This window comes from Natator depressus, chromosome 7 (assembly GCF_965152275.1).
Source record: "Natator depressus isolate rNatDep1 chromosome 7, rNatDep2.hap1, whole genome shotgun sequence".
Taxonomy (NCBI): Eukaryota; Metazoa; Chordata; order Testudines; family Cheloniidae; genus Natator; species Natator depressus.
This window is the reverse complement of record NC_134240.1, coordinates 9,389,651-9,406,143: the sequence shown is the minus strand read 5'-3', so window position 1 is coordinate 9,406,143 and position 16,493 is coordinate 9,389,651. Positions and strand designations below refer to the sequence as shown.

The 16,493-nt window shown below is 38.5% G+C and overlaps 1 protein-coding gene across 12 annotated transcripts in view; it reads right to left on the bottom strand.

Annotated features, from left to right (window-relative positions):
* The window catches only part of MITF (melanocyte inducing transcription factor), a 242,273-nt gene that overhangs the window by 23,633 nt on the left and 202,147 nt on the right, over positions 1-16,493 (bottom strand). For all 12 annotated transcript variants that reach the window (XM_074957473.1, XM_074957474.1, XM_074957469.1 and 9 more), the window contains 2 exons: positions 1,794-2,021; positions 169-252 (listed from right to left, as the gene is read on the bottom strand). In XM_074957473.1, the coding sequence (XP_074813574.1) occupies positions 169-252; positions 1,794-2,021 (312 nt within the window). The remainder of the gene's footprint in view (positions 1-168; positions 253-1,793; positions 2,022-16,493) is intronic.

The following is a 16,493-nucleotide window of genomic DNA, read 5'->3' as shown; positions in this document are numbered from 1 at the left end:
CAGTTTTGGTTTCTATATAGTAATTCTGCCACTCATCCTTTAAAAAAAAAAAAAAAAAAAAAACCCAAAAACAAAGTAGGGGGTAGGTTTCCATATTGGTGATCATGGAGAAACATAGGTTCTCTTTATAAAGTGTTCTGTTCTCTCAACTCCTGTGTCATACAGTACCTGCATGCATGACGCTCGCGCGTGTGTGTTCAGAGCCGGGCACTCGTTCTCCACCCTGCTTTGCTCTTCAAATTTATAAAATCCCTGTGAATATAAAAAGGGGGGGGGAGAGCAAAGCATGGACCTGAATTTATGGCATAGTCTCTCCTCTAGAAGGGCATGGTGGAGCCAGTGTCATGCACACATGTGCCTGATGACACAGCAATGTGAAGCTTTAACTCCTTAGAGAAAAAGCAAAATGGGGGTGTGATCATGACTTATGGGACGGAGCTATTTTATTTTCATTTGTTGTAAAGCATGGAAACAATGGAATAAAAACAGGGAAAGCCCTGCTCTCTTGGCACGTGCAAAGTGATTGCTGCAAAAAGTAAATCTGAGAAGACATGCACATGCATTATTATATACTATCAAAGTAGGAGCACTGGATAAATTTGTTTTTAGAAAGTCTTCCTCTTTGGACTTATGCAGGTGCACAAATACACACCGACTTATATGCACTGGATAGTCTCACACTTACAGATGTACATAAGCATTAGCACTGGCACCATTCATCAGTACCAGTAAGGCTGTTGCTGCAAATGCTGCTGCAGAAGATGTCTAGGCATCATCCAAGTGAAATTTTGCATGTGCACAAAGGAGATCTGAGACTGAAATCCCAAGCAGTAATATTTTAAAGGCTATAAACACAGTGATATTTTGGGAAGCTATCTAACTCACTCATAACTCGAAAGAGAGACAAGGTGGGTGAGCAAATATCTTTTATTGGACCAACTTCTGTTGGTGAGAGAGACAAGCTTTTGAGCTTACACAGAGCTCTTCTTCAGGTCTGGGAAATGTACTCAGTGTCCCAGCTAAATATCAGATGAAACAGATTGTTTAGCATAAGCAGTTAACACATACTTCAAGGGCCTATTCAAGGTGAAGTGGCCTGATAACACCCTTGTAGTCAGAGGACAGAAAGGGGGGGTTAAGGGAGTTACAGGTTGTTGTAATAAGACATAAATCCAGTGACTTTGCTAGACATTAAAAATCACAATCTTAACAACAATATGAATTTAAGCTCCCAGACTTATCTTTTGAAAGTACTGTGCAGGTTTCCTTCAAGGAGGACTGACAGATCAGATACAGACGGATCGCTTTTGTGAGAAGTAATTTCAATTTTATTTTACTTCAGTAATTCTCTCCTCACAATGGTTTGTGGTTTTCTTTCTTTTTTAAAAAAGAATGTCTTTTACTCTTTATACTCTGAATGAGCCACAAAAGCATTATTCCAGAAACTTGCAGCCAACAAACAAAAATGGCTTTGCATTCTCCAGAGGTTAATTACTCACCATTCTGTGCTCTGACCAGCCACATAAGAGGCTTTAATAAGATGTGTAAGCTGAGTACAGTAGCGCAAAGGAAAAAAAAAAATTTGAACTGGGCCACAGATTTTTCACCCCAAATATTTTATATATTAGAAATGACAACTATATTTTTCAAGTCAACACTTCACAATAGAAGATAAATTTAAGATCTTTATGAGGAGTGACTCTGGCTTAACATTCACAGCAGACAAGTTAGAATTATATTAAACGTAAGACAATATCACAGTAGAGTACAGACACAGAGACACGATTATTTACCTCTTTTTCACAGTTGGAGTTAAGTGTAAGCATAGCCATTGGACTGTTCGGTGCACTGCTTCCAGTTCCAGGTGGCATGACATGATCACCAGGCTGGTTTGGACAGGGCAAGCTCAGAGCTTGGTTGGGATGTTTATTTGCTAGAGTGGTAGAAAGGTACTGCTTTACCTGCTGCCGTTGGGCTTGCTGAATGTGGTACTTGGTTGGATTTTCAAGGTGAGTCTGCACCTGCAAGAGCAGGGTAAAAATAGTGCAGTATTGTTTTGTGGAGTCATTATAACATTGTTCTAGATGCACGTTTATCCCAGATATACTTCATAGGCCTGATCCTCAGCTAGTGCAAATCTTTGTTAGCTCCATTGAAGTCAATCGCATTTTGGCAAATTACAATAGCCAAAGAAATGGCTATTTGCCTCCTAATGTACCAGCAATTGCAGCTCAAACTTAATTCAGGATTCCAGATCTGATTATTTTTCCAATATTCTGTTGATTTTAAGTGATAAAATTAAGTTATCTAGGTTGGTCTCCTGTGGTCAATGGTCAAGTGAGTTCTGTTTTTTGAAATAGCTGACAAGTTTTTTGAAAAAAACAGTAAAATATTTTTAGTTCAAACAACAAAATGTAAACAAAATTAAGCAAATTAATAATTACATTTTCCTTTACAAATAGAACACTTAATGCTTATATATATTTAGCATAATTTGAGAGAGATGAGGATAGCCTCTTTAAAACATCCACTGGAAATAACAGATGACTGAACAGAAATATTTCAGTGTTGAAAATCTAAGTTAAATTAGTTTTCTATTCAGTATGCTCAGACATTTTCATTAATCGTAAATTTTATATTAGAGCAGCCTTTTAACTTCAAGAATTTTTTTTAATGAAATCACTCACGCTGAAATGAGCCTATGCTACCACGTAGGCAATAAAAGAAAGGCAACAGCCTTCCAAGTAAAATTTTCACCACTGTTAGAGCAATTTTGTATTTATCAGACACTGAACAGTATTGCTTTTATCAGCAAAAAATAAAGGATAAATTGAAACACATCATACTGAAAAAGCTCATTACTTTCAAATAAAATTTGATAGTGATAAAATTATTTTCAATTGCTGAACAGCTACAAAAAAAAAGTATCATATCTCCCTAATTACTTTTTGTGGAACAAAACAAATAAAATATACCAGATAATATACAGATTAAAAGGATTTCACATACACACACACACACACACAGGGGTAGTCAATTATTTTTGTCAAGATACAGTCAGGTATAGACTCTAGAGAAAATAATTAATAATAAATAATAAGTAAATAAAAAGATGTTGGGGTCCATTCAAAAGCATCTAGCTGTCCAGATTTGGCCCACAGTCGACCTATTGACAACCTCTGCAACCAATCATTTTTAACAGGTAAAGTGAGCGTAAGGTAACTCACCTGATAATGATTATATTCAAGCATTTCCAGCATGTCTATATGTTCCTAGCTTAACCAGGGAAATGGCTTAGCATTTATCCTTTATTTTCTGTTATTCCAGTTCAAAGGCTCACATACAGATGCACCATAAACAAGCTATTCTGAAATGGCGGAAGAAATTTTACTACAACAGCTCAGGCTTATAATAAGCCAAGCTAATTAGTTACGCACATTGAGAAATAAACAGTTCACACAAGGGGCTTTTCTTGGAAGCCATGCAAGTTTAGCCCTAAATATTGGTATTATTTTTTTTCCCATCGCTTTGACGTCATGCTTTTTCATAAACATAAAAGGACCTTTTAAGTGATGGGCTATCAAAGTCAGATTGACAGTTAGCTCAAGGCCAATTCCCTATTCATCTTTAGTTCCAGTCATACCAACAGACAATGGTAGTTTTCTTTAGCAGTAAGGTTAAGAGTTGTATGTCCCAAGTAAGAAGCGGAAGCTGCAAGAAAATGCTACGAGTTTGGTGCAGTATTCACTGGCAGTGGTGTACACTGTATGTGGTTGTCTAGTCCTATGCTGAGCTTCCATGTTTATTGCATATTGTCACGCTCCTCCAATCTTACCTAACCCTATCTGAATTGGGAGGACATAGGCTAGGGCAAAACATCCACTCTCAGCAGTGTCATCCTTATTCTTCCTCACCAACTCCTAGGGAATACCATAATAATTTTATCAGACTTGGGTCTACATTAGGACCTAAACATTGATCTGACACTCATTGTAAGTATCTAGCTTCTGGCATGGAGAGAGAATATGGATTACTAGAAAAGTCCCAACACAATTTTACGATCTGTAATTAAAAACAGGCTTCATCCAAAACTCATTGGAAAATAAAACAGGCAATGAGTTTGTTTGCGTTCATACTGTTAAGGAAGCATGTCAAACTATTCCTGTTCAATCGCCACAGAAAGTGGGATTTTAACATAATTTATTAACCTGCATGATACTTAGTTGGGCTTGAATAATTCAGATCTGTAGTGATAGAAATAGCTCTAGATTTTCCACTTTAACGTGTGTGTGCTATGATTATGTACACAGTTTTTAAGAACAGAAATACACCTATATGTAACCAAATGGCATGTAAGGTTTGTAAAAAGAGCTGTGCACATAATGGATTTTTCAATTTGCTGGCAATTCTGAAAAAATATATTGTTTTGGTCTCATGAAAGTTTCATTTTGATTTTAAGCAGTTAAACATTTTTGAACTTTTGAAAAAATAAAATTGAAGGAATTTTGAAAACAAAGTCATTTTGAACTGAAAAATTGATACGTTTCTACATTTTTCATCAAAAAAGTTTGGGTTGAAATTTTCTTCCTATTTCTGTAAACACTAATATCGTAGCATGTGCAATTAGCCTCTGTGTCTATACTACCATGAACACAGAAGACTAAACCTCTTATGCTTGAATATCATAGAACTTACAAAGATACTTGTACAGTTGTGTGTGTGATTTAATTATATTAATTCCATTATTTAGTATGCAAATCAAATTAACTTTACAATTAACTTCCTCTACAACCATGGCCCGAGCGAAACAGGATTTTCATGGATGGAAAAAAAATAGCTGTTTACTTGAAGGAACACAAATTCATTTGTTTCATCAATGAATAGGAAATCTACGAACGCAGTTTATGCATTATCTTCCTTTCCAAAGGATTACTGAGGTTCCTAAGCTTATTCTGAGCTGGATAAGTATACCATGACAAATTTCCTACAGATAAAAATTATGACTCCGATCAGAAATCTAACAACAAAAATCCATAATTTTCCTTGTCCACCTGTAAACATTAGCACGTTAAATTACAGTATGGCAGGCCGCAGTAGGGGATCAGGACACGGTTATGTGATGTACTATACAAACATGTAGGAAAAGACACTTTCTGCCTCAAAATGCATATACACTTGTGAGAGAAAAAGTAAAAGGGTATGAAAGGTGATGTACCTTGGGAAATAACACCAAAAACTGGATGAGAGGAAGCTTTGAAACAAAGCCATTAACCTTTGATAAAGAGGGTTTTATTGTAATAGCAAGATGTACAAGTATGGATTGCCTGCCCCTTTCCCTGTTGTATGTCCCCTCCTTGGAAATAAGTGGCAATTGATGGTTTAAGCAAAGAAATGTCTTGCGAATGACTCATACATTTGTTAGTCTCTCAGGTGCCACAAGTACTCCTTTTCTTTCTGTAGGGGAAAGTGAGCCTCATATGGAAGGAAAGAGTGAAGTCACATGGAATGTTTGGGGGAATTTACAATGTCTCTGCATTAGCAGAAGTATTATATGGAGTTCAGAAATAGAAGACGCTTGTTGGCACTAAAACACGGTTTTATTTTCAGTAATGGTGAACCGAGCAACAGCTAGAGACCAAGTCATCCTATATACACCTCACCTTTCCTTTGGATTTTTCCTCCTACAAATACCCTAAGCCTGCATTTTGCTATCTATCAAAAACTACTCTGTACAACATTAGTATCCCATGTAGGTTTTAAAAAAAGTCTCTGGATATTTAGACTGCTTGTTAATGGTCCCATAATTAAAATGGATGGAGCAAGATCCTATTTACCTGTTATGTGAAAGGACCCTCCCAACCCATTGGAGCGGCATACTGCTAATATTATCCATGGTGTAAGTAAAATCAGTATTAGGCTCCAAGATTCCCTAGACCATACAAGCAGCCGCCACAATAACTGAAAATGTATGAAAGTTAATGGATTCATTTTTTTCCAGACCTTATAACTAGGAGAGAATGGTTAACAAAGCTAGGGTATTTTCTCATCAAATATTTAGCTAATGGCTTACACTAACTCTAAACACATAATGCATACTATATTGACAATTGTTTCCTCCAAATCCATTATATCCCATACTCAAGGTCAGTAAAGGGACATCTCAGAAGTTCCATATTTGTCTACTGGTTTAGAGAATCAAAGATATTTCCCATCCAGTGGGTTGGTGGGTCCAGAGTTATAATGCTAATCCTGGTGACAAGTACTGTGCAGAGGTGTCGGAGAGTACTGTATATTCTAGAGTTGGTTACTGTAGGTGGGAACTACATCTGTGGCCTGATGTAGGCTGCTGGAGCTGTTGTAGTGTAGAGAAGTTGCGGGAGGTCCCTCTGAGGTGGTTCTGAACCTGGTCATACATTGTGTTCTATATACTTCAAAAAAGCTTTGAACTGCTCATTTTTCTGCAATCTACAAGATGTCCCTTTGCATGCAATTGTCTGTTTTTTCTTTAGGAATTTGTAGGTAGATCTTGTTTATTCCTTATATGTTCATGCTATTAAATCTCCAGCCCAAGACATTTTATAAATACATTCTTTTCTCTATCCAGACTATCTTTCTGCTCTTAGCCTGGTTATTTATAATCCTATTTCCAACCCCCACACCCGGCAGAGGCTCATCTGCTCACCTCCCACTCCTACAGGGTCACCAGTTACCATCCTCGAGCAGGTACATGTTGGAAATGTTTCACAATGCTTATAAATTGCTTGATATATTTATCCGGATACTTTCCATCACCTTACCAAATCTCAGACCTGGTCTACACTAGGGGGTGGGGTGGGGGAGGAATATCAATCTAAGTTACGCCATTTCAGCTACGTGAATAACGTTGCTGAAGTAGATGTACCTAGATCTACTTACTGCTGTGTCTTCCCTGCGATAAGTCGACTGCTGACGCTCCCCCGTCGACTCTGCCTGCGCCTCTTCCTCAGGTGGAGTACCGGAGTCTACGCGGAGAGCACTCAGTGATTGATTTATCGCGTCTTCACTAGACGCAATAAATCGACCTCTGTGGGATCGATCACTCCGGAGGTAAGTGTAGACATGCCCTAGGTAAGTGTAGACATGTCCTAGTGTAAGGCAAAACTGGGTCTGTGAATCAACACCATTTACTTGCATGTGGCTTACATATCACACAGGGTATAAGAAGAGTTATTAAGAGACTAATTCATGATTCCATAAAGAGGACTCTAAGAGGTGTTTGTCTAACTGTGAAGCATACTATATTTGTAAAGGATATCAAGACGGATGTTTTTCAATTTCAGCGTAAACAAGGGACCTTAGTTTTACAGGAAGATAGAAGTCTGCCTTGCCGGGTGTTATTTTTATTACACAAGGCATAAAAGATGAATTAAGAGTATTTTGAGCTATCAGATGGAGATGGATAACTTCTACCTTTGGACATAGTATACAGGATTAGGTGAAAGTGGCAATGGAAAGTCAAACAACAAATTTGGGTGGACTTTCCTGGGAAAAGCAAAAGGCAGCTTCCTAACTGTAGAGCCACTCCCTTATCATATCTCAATTCCCTGCTCTCAGATATGGGCACACTAGAGCTCCTCAGAGAAATAGTTTTGATAGTTAGAAACCTTTTTCAACTATTTACTTTTCCCATTCTCTGAAGTGGCTGAACTGTGTTTGCTGAAATTGTCCAAAAAACTTTTGCCTGCAGGGGAGCACAAGCATAGAAAACTTCAGCTAAAGTGAAAATGCTTTTTATAAGCAACTGAAAACAGGGGCTGATAATGGAAAAGCTTAGGCAAACTTAACTACATGTTGCATATGCTTTCTGACATACCTCTCTGTGGGCATGTTTTGGGATATGCAAATACTGTTAACAACAGTTTTTCTTTTTAAATATAGTTATGGGAACCCTGTATTTACTTGCCATTTTAACATGCTCAGTAAGGCTTGTTAGAGACCTTGTGCTAAAAATTTCTGAACATTCATGGAGTGCGTTTCCCACCTTCATAGAGCTACCTACATGTTAAGTACACTGAGTATACTCTCAAGCTGCACAGGCTAGGACAACCATCACTATCAGTGCTACAACAGCAGCCCCTGGGGGAAGAAGTGTTGGGTTTGACCTTCAGCTCTGCAGCACACTCCCAACTAAAGGATTAAGTACTAGAGTTGGCTGCAGGAGTAGGCTGGTATTTTTCGTGCAGGATGGGTATCATCCTGAGTTATGTATTAATGACTAACCTCATTTTACAGACTGCATAACCGAACACATTTGGACAATTCCCTCTAGGAGGCAGTGTGGCAAAATGGACGGAATTTGAATCTGCCATAACAGAATACATACTGCTAATCCCAATCTGGGACAGCACTCAGTGGGATTTGAGGCCTTGATCATTCAATAAGGTGGTTTATGAAGGACACAGAATTATTAACACCAGTTAGAAGAAATGAGTCTGGAATTTATGATCTCCGGGTTCCCAGTTCAGTGCACTGTCCTCTAGGGTACATTGATGAGAGAAAGATAATTTTGTCTGTGTCCTGACTGGAGGTTTCAGTTCTATTTCCCAGAGTAAAGCAAGATGCTGAGGAACATGCTCACTGCAGAATGATCACAGAGATTTTAGCATCAGGATTCTGTACTGAGCAATAGGTAACTCAGCCAAATCTAAATGAATTTTCATGGGGACAATGAGGGAACTCTCTCACCCCAGGTCTAAGGGTGATTTATTTCATGTAGTAATCTTAAAGTAAGAAAGTTCCTAGAATAATGAAGTAGAATAAATACAAGAGATTAAAAAGCAATTTTGAACATGGATAAATGGGTGTGGGGGCGATGCTGGAATTTCAGCATGAAGTCTGGTGGTCATCATGGATATAAGTAATAGCCTGAAAAGTGCCAGGATGAAGACCTGGATTAAATGAAATGCCCAAATAAAGACTGGACAAGGGTGCTGAGTAAAAGTATTCTTGTTTGACATTCTATTTTCTCTGCTACTAGGGGCATCTGCTAGAGAGAACAAGGAAAACGACATCCCCATAGCTGCTGAATGTCACTCTTCATTCCTTCCTCACCAAAATTCAAATTTGGCGTCTGCACAAAGCCAAAAGCGTAAATGGGTTTGGTATGTTTGGGATAGAGTTTTAAGACTACAGGCATAAATCTAGTACAGCTTGTATTATCAGTCATAATTCTTTCAGTTTATGTATTTGTTGTAGCTTATTTTTTTCGGCAGAATGTTCTGTTCATAGGGAATCATTCAATGAGTGAATTTATGATGTAGTATGATGCAAGATAGGACTGAAGATAAACACAATATACTACCTGCCACATTACAATCCTTTCACGTCCAATTTTACTTTCCAAAATTAAATTCTGCAACTGTTATTATGCATCTCTTAAGTAGAGCTGGGTGAAATTTTTCAGACAAAAACCATTTTTGCCAAAAATAATTCAGATTCGAGTCAATCAAAACATTTTGCCTATTAGTGCTGAATTTGCCAAAAAAAATTAGCCAAAATCACCCACCCCTTCTACTTACCCTCACCCACCCCCCACTAAAAATAATCAGTGCTTTCCTATGGTAGTTCTGAAACAAAATATTTTGACTTTTCAATTCAAAATAAAATTGAAGTAAAAGTCAAATGAAAATTCAATAAAAAAATTGAGGTAAAAAACCTTCAGAAACTAAACAAAATATTTTGTTTGACCTGAAATCAAGGTTTTTGGGTTTTTTTGTTGGTTTGTTTTAACTTTTTTGGTTCTCTGAAAAGTTTGAAAAGCTAATCATGTCAAACTCACCTAATAGCTTTCTTTGACAGGATAACAAGCCTGGTGGATGGGGGGAAGTGGTAGATATGGTATATCTTGACTTTAGTAAGGCTTTTGATATTGTCTCGCATGACTTTCTCAAGCAAACTTGGAAAATACAACCTAGATGGAGCTACTATAAGGTGGATGCATAACTGGTTGGAAAACCATTCCCAGAGAGTAGCTCTTAGTGGTTCACAGTCAAGCTGAAAGAGAATATTAAGTGGGGTCCCACAGGGATCAATTCTGGGTCCAGTTCTGTTCAATGTCTTCATCAATGATTTAGATAATGGCATAGAGAGTACACTTACAAAATTTGCAGACAATACCAAGCTGGGAGGGGTTGCAAGTGTTTGAGGATAGGATTAAAATTCCAAATGATCTGGACAAACTGCAGAAATTGTTTGAAGTATATAGAATGAAGTTCAATAGGGACAAATGTGAAGTACTGCACTTAGTAAGGAACAATTACTTACACATATATAAAATGGGAAAGGACTGCCTAGGAAGGTATACTGCGGAAAGGGATCTGGGGGTCATAGTGGATCACAAGCTAAATATGAGTCAACAGCATAACACTGTTGCAAAAAAGCAAACATCATTCTGGGATATATTAACAGGAGTGTTGTAAGCAAGACATGAGAAGTAATTCTTCCATTGTACTCCAGTTGGAGCTGTGTCTCCAGTTCTTGGCGCCACGTTTCAGGAAAGATGTGGACAAACTGAAGAAAGTCCAGAAAAGAGCAACAAAAATGATTAAAAGTCTGGAAAACATGACCTATGAGGGAAGATTGAAAAAACTGGGTTTGTTTAGTCTGGAGAATAGAAGACTGAGGGGGGACATAACAGTTTTCAAGTACATAAAAGGCTGTTACAAGGAGAAGGGAGAACAATTGTTCTCCTTAACATCTTGAGGATAGGACAAGAAGCAATGGGCTTAAACTGCAGCAAGGGCACTTTAGGTAGGACATCAGGAAAACCTTTTTGTCAGGGTGGTTAAGCAGTGGAATAAATTGCCTAGGGAGGTTGTGGAATCTCCATCATTGGAGATTTTTAAGAGCAGGTCAGACAAAGACCTGTCAGGGATGGTCTAGATAATACTTAGTCCTGCCTTGAGTGCAGGGGGCTGGACGAGACCTCTCGAAGTCCCTTCCAGTCCTACGATTCTATGATTTTCTGCCATACAGCTCGTAAGTGATTTATAAACCAAGAGTTTTTTGGGGGGCGGGAAATCTGTGGTAACTAATTCCAACAGCAAAAATATTCAAGCAAGCTTTAAGCTTCTCAAACAGCAGTTCATGACTAGAAAAGGAAAAGAGAAGCTCTCTGCCCATCTGCGCTCTTCCTTCTCCCCCCCCCCCCGTTCCTATATTCCAACACCACAACTAATCAAGCAGCAGCATAACAGAGTGGAGTGCAGGACATGCCCTGAAGTTCCATGTTTAAGTGCAATTATATAAGCAGGACTCTGGGGGATTCAAAAGCTCCAGCCCATATGGTGTCTTCCTCTTTCCCCTTCCCATTTTAACCCTGACCTGCTGTGATGATAGCTCATTCGTAGGCATTTAACTTTTACACCTACAATTTGAAGACTGTAAACTCCTCAGGGTATGGATTATGTCTACCGCTCTGTGCGGTATTTCACACAAGAATGCTCCGATTCTCATCTGGGCCTTGACCACTGACAGTGTTACAGGAGCCATGTGATTTTTCTGCCTCAAGTCAACATAGATGTCTTGGCTTACATCTGTGGCCCCCCCATCAGCAAGGAAAGGAGAAACCTGAGTTCCATGCATTACACAGAAAAAAGAATCTCCTCTTCCAAAATGTCATTGAACCTTGCTAATAAAGCTAAACCAAATATCTCTGCATATCAGAGGCAAGACCAGGCACAGGAACATACCAGAGATTCAGAGGATATTTATAATCCAAGAGAAGGAAATAAAATAAATAAAATAAATAAATAAACAAAAACAAAAATGAGCATTTGTTCCATTTAAATTGCCCTAGGAGTTGCAGATTATAATTACGGATAAAATACTTTTGAGTTCATTTTCCCAGCTCAATAGCGCTTTTTGTTACTCAAACAGCTAAATGTCATGGGATTTTAAAGAAAGGTTAAAATACTGTATCATTTAACAATTAATGATACCAAAGTATAAGCCATGCAAACCCACATCAACTGAAAGAGGTGCAGACATTGGTTATGTCTACTTCATTGGAAAACAGGTTCAGAGGAGCAAAATATTCCAGAAACAGGATTTTAAAGACAGATTTTAGCCACTCTAAAGGTCTGACCAATTTTTTTTGGGCAGACAATTCGTGTATTTTAATACGTATTAACTTTTTGCCATAATTGACCCCACTCCTATCCGCTCCTAAAAAAAGCCCTCTACTTTGTTGCATTTGTGAAGCTGAGAAAATTAGAAATACCGTGAAGGTAAGAACTGCAGCAGCTTCCTATCAAGAGCCTTCCATTGCCAACACAAAAAATAGGGGAAAAACAGGGAGAAAACCTACAATGCATACCCAACCTGTTTCTGTGCCCAGAATTAAAAACAGAGACCTGTTGCTACCAATGAAAGCCTATTCAGACCTGGGGTAATATAAAGATGTACAAACTAAGCAACAGATGAGAAAATGGCATCCAAGCTTGATAGTCAATTATTGGTGTCTATTGCCTCTTATGTTAAAAGAGATTACATTTATATGACAGGCAAGTTTATATAGTTAATTCAGTCTCAGATAGGTGGCAAACACAGATTAGTTTTAAAACTTTAGAAACTGTCCCCCCTTGCCTCATGAAAAGGCTATGTCACATGTACAGTAAAGCCTTTAAGTGGTGTGATCAGCTCCCTGGGTCACCCATCCCTCATCTGCCTTCCCATAAGGAAGATGGGCTGTACATGGTGGACGAGATCCCCATCTTGGCATCAAGCTCCTCTGCACTATGTAAAAGCGCCCTAAAAGCCTCATATCAGGCTGTGAGAGAATTCCCCCATTGCGGGCACTGTGTAAGACAGCCATAAGGCTGTGTACCAAGGACCTCTACGCAAGCCCTGGCATAGAGGGTATGTTGGAGCAAAACCACAGCACTGTGGCCCAAAGGGAAGAGCAGCACAGGGGTGGGGGATTGCAAAGGTGACTTGCAGCCATCTTAGTCCTCACATTATGTGAGCTAAGACTTCTGTGCTAAACGAATTAGAAGTGTGGCACAGGATCTCACCAAGTCGGTGGATAGGATACGTTTGATTTTCCCCTAATGCCATCCAAAGTAGAAGCAAATGCAGTGTTTTATTTAGACCTCTTTCCTTTCAGCAATGTGTTGTTTGTGACCGGTACCGGGATTGATAGCCCCAGATACTGAGGTTTTGGTATCCAGAGCCACTACAGCATGGCAGTGGCAACACAAGATTCTACGTGGCACGCTGCATGTATACCCCAATCTTGGAAGAGCCATTTTTAAGATGTGAAAAAGTACAGCCTTCAAGTCCATTCAGTCCTTCACTTCTCCGCTGCTAAAGAAGGTGCCATTAAGTACCAACTGTGTTTTGGACAACTATTCATTACGGAAAGGACTAAGACCAATCGTTAAATTTTATGCAAAGCATATAGTGATTGGATGGTAACTAACTAACTTTCATTCAATATTCAGTTGGCCTGGACTCGAACCAGAAACTTAGAAAGCTCAGTAGTTCACTGATATACCCACTGAGATGCAAGACTGAAGTATTTTTTTTAAAATGATTCAGAGCTGAAACTAGTCAATGAACTCACCTTGCATGCCATAGCAAGAACTCAGAATGAGTTATAACTGTTATAAGAATTCTTGTATTTGGTTATGTAACATCAGGTACTATAAACAGGCTTGGGTAAAAAAAAGAACCCCCATGCAAAGTTTTGGGTTAAATGGATTATTTTTAATCACAGTTGTGACTGTACCCCAAAATGGGCTCAGCAAAGGTTTGCTCATTCATTGCCACCAAGGAATTTGCAAACATTTACTCATTTTTCTGGCAAGAACAGATCCCATTTTGAATCAAGATGGCCAGGCGGCAGCAAAGGTGAAAGATGTATGGGTGTACATGTTTTAACTTCCTCAATATTCAAAACTGGGGAGGGATTAAGCTCGCTAGTTTGCTCTAAGTGTGAAATCCTACACCTTGGCACAGAGAAAGGAAAAAGTCCTAAGAAATGTGTCCGTGTGTGGGTGTCACAGAGAAAGGTAATACCCTGGAGTCCAAAGAAGAGTGAGTGTGAGTGTGAGAGAGAGAGAGTGTGTATATATATTTGGGCTGTCAATTAATCGTGATTAACTCAAAAAAATTAATCCTGTTTAAAAAATTAATCACAGTTTTAATTGCACCGTTAAACAATAGAATACCAATTGAAACTAAATGTTTTGGATGTTTTTCTATATTTTCATATATATTGTATTCTGTGTTGTAATTAAAATCAAAGTATATATTATTTTGATTATAAATATTTGCACTGTAAAAATGATAAAAGAAATAGTATTTTTTCATTCACCTCATAAAAGTACTGTAGTGCAATCTCTTTGTCATGAAAGTGAAATTTACAAATGTAGACTTTTGTTACATAATTGCACTCAAAAACATTCATTGCAATTCATTTTTTTAATCTCTTGACAGCCCTAATATGTATATAAAATTTAAAATGTGTTTATTTGTAAATTTGCAGTTTCGTATACAGGGTCCTAACAAAGGCTATGGAAGTCAATAGAAAATCTCCTCAGACATCCATGAGCTTTGGATCAGTCCCATAGTCTGTTGATATTTGCTATTTTCTTCAGCCTGGTTTTAGTATTACCAATCCTCCAGGATTGGCCTGGAGTCTCCCAGAATCGGCATCTATCTCCCGGTGACTATTGAAAGCAATCTGGGAGATTTTAATAGGATTATTAAGAAAACATTACATCATGTTGGGGGAAAAAAAAAATCTCCCAGAGTAGCTTCTGTCGGAGTTGACAACCCTACGTGGTCTACACTAGAAAACTAGGTCAGTATAACTACATTGCTCAGGAGTGTGAAAAATCCACACCCCAGAGCAACACAGCTGACCTGACCTAACCCCGGATGTAGACAGCTCTAGGTTGACAGGCAAGCTACCTCTTAGGGAAGTGGAGAACCTATGGCAACTGGAGAACCCCTCCTGTCAGCGTAGGTAGCGTCTTCACCAATGTGCCGCAACGGTGCCGCCTCAAAGGTGTAGCAGCACTGCTGCAGTGTTTTAAATGTAGACAAGCCCTTAAAATGATTTAAGGTGCATTTTTGCTTACTTTTTATATAGAGCCTGCACTACCAACAGGGCCAGATATGTAAATTCTTCCACATGATCAATTGAAGAATCACATTATGGCAGAGTAAAAAAAAAAAAAAAAAAAAAAAAAAAAAAAAAAAAAACCACAAAGCAAGCCCAAAACCAAACAAAACAAATACTCTTTCTATGGGAATTGGACCAGCATCTAAAGGAGAAAGATTCAGTGGGAACTAGCTCAGTCCTTAAGTTCTGAATCTTCCGCAACTCAGTGACTGGGCCCATATTGCTGAATGTAATCCAAGCTTTTCAGAAGTGCTGAGCACCCAAAATGCCAATCAAAGTCAACAGGAGCTGCAAGTGCTGCTCAGCCCCTCATGGGGAGGAAGGGGAAATCTGGGCCCAAATTCATAAGAGGCAGAAGCATACCAAGTGCCGGCAAAAAAACAAAGGTTTTGTGAACCAAAAAAGCAATACTCCGAAATCAGCAGTAAATTAAGCTCTTTTTTGTGATTACATTGCAACATTTTTCTGAAGATCTGAAAACATTTGACAATGAAGTAAGTTTAACAAGACCCAGTGAAGTATTACTATATCCACCATACACACGGATAAACTAAGGAACAGACATGTTGGAAGACTTTCCCCAAGGTCACACACTGAGTCAGAACAGAACACAGAAATCCTAATTCCCAAGGCCTACAAAAAAAACCCCAATGCGCTTAGAAATGTTTTGGCGTATTTATTAAGGAAGCCTTGACAATGGAACATGTTAAAGAAATGTTGAAGTATAATACAAAATTAATATATTTTATTTTAGGAAGTACCATTTATTTTACTTTAACAAAACTGTTTCACCAACACTGGTCACAGCACAAAGAACACTTGTTTTAAAATATGTCTGGTTTTCAGGCTATGTACTTTGCAATGAATACTAAGTGCCACGGGAACAATTTAGCAAAGAATGAAGATTTTGTTAATTCAAAATATTGCTGTGTAGTTTAAGTGCCCAAAGCTATTAGACGTCATAGTTTAAATAAAATAAAATAAAAAAAAAAGTAAGCCAGAATCTACACTACTTTGCCTACAGCCTATAATGGCTTTTATGTCAGCCTGAATACGGAAAGTTTGAATAAGCCGCAACATAAAAACAATTTAAAGGTGTTCATTTTATCATGCTATTAACGTGATAATTAGAAACAGTCTGAAAAAAAAGTCGCTAAGGCCTTGTCTACACTGCCACTTACTGTGCTGAAACTTTCTTTGCTCAGGGGTGTGAAAAAAACACCCCCCTGAGCGATGCAAGTTTCAGCGCTGTAAAGTGGCAGTGTAGAGAGTGCTCCCAGCGCTGGTAGCTTCTCCCCTCGCGGGGGTGGTTTTATTACAGCGC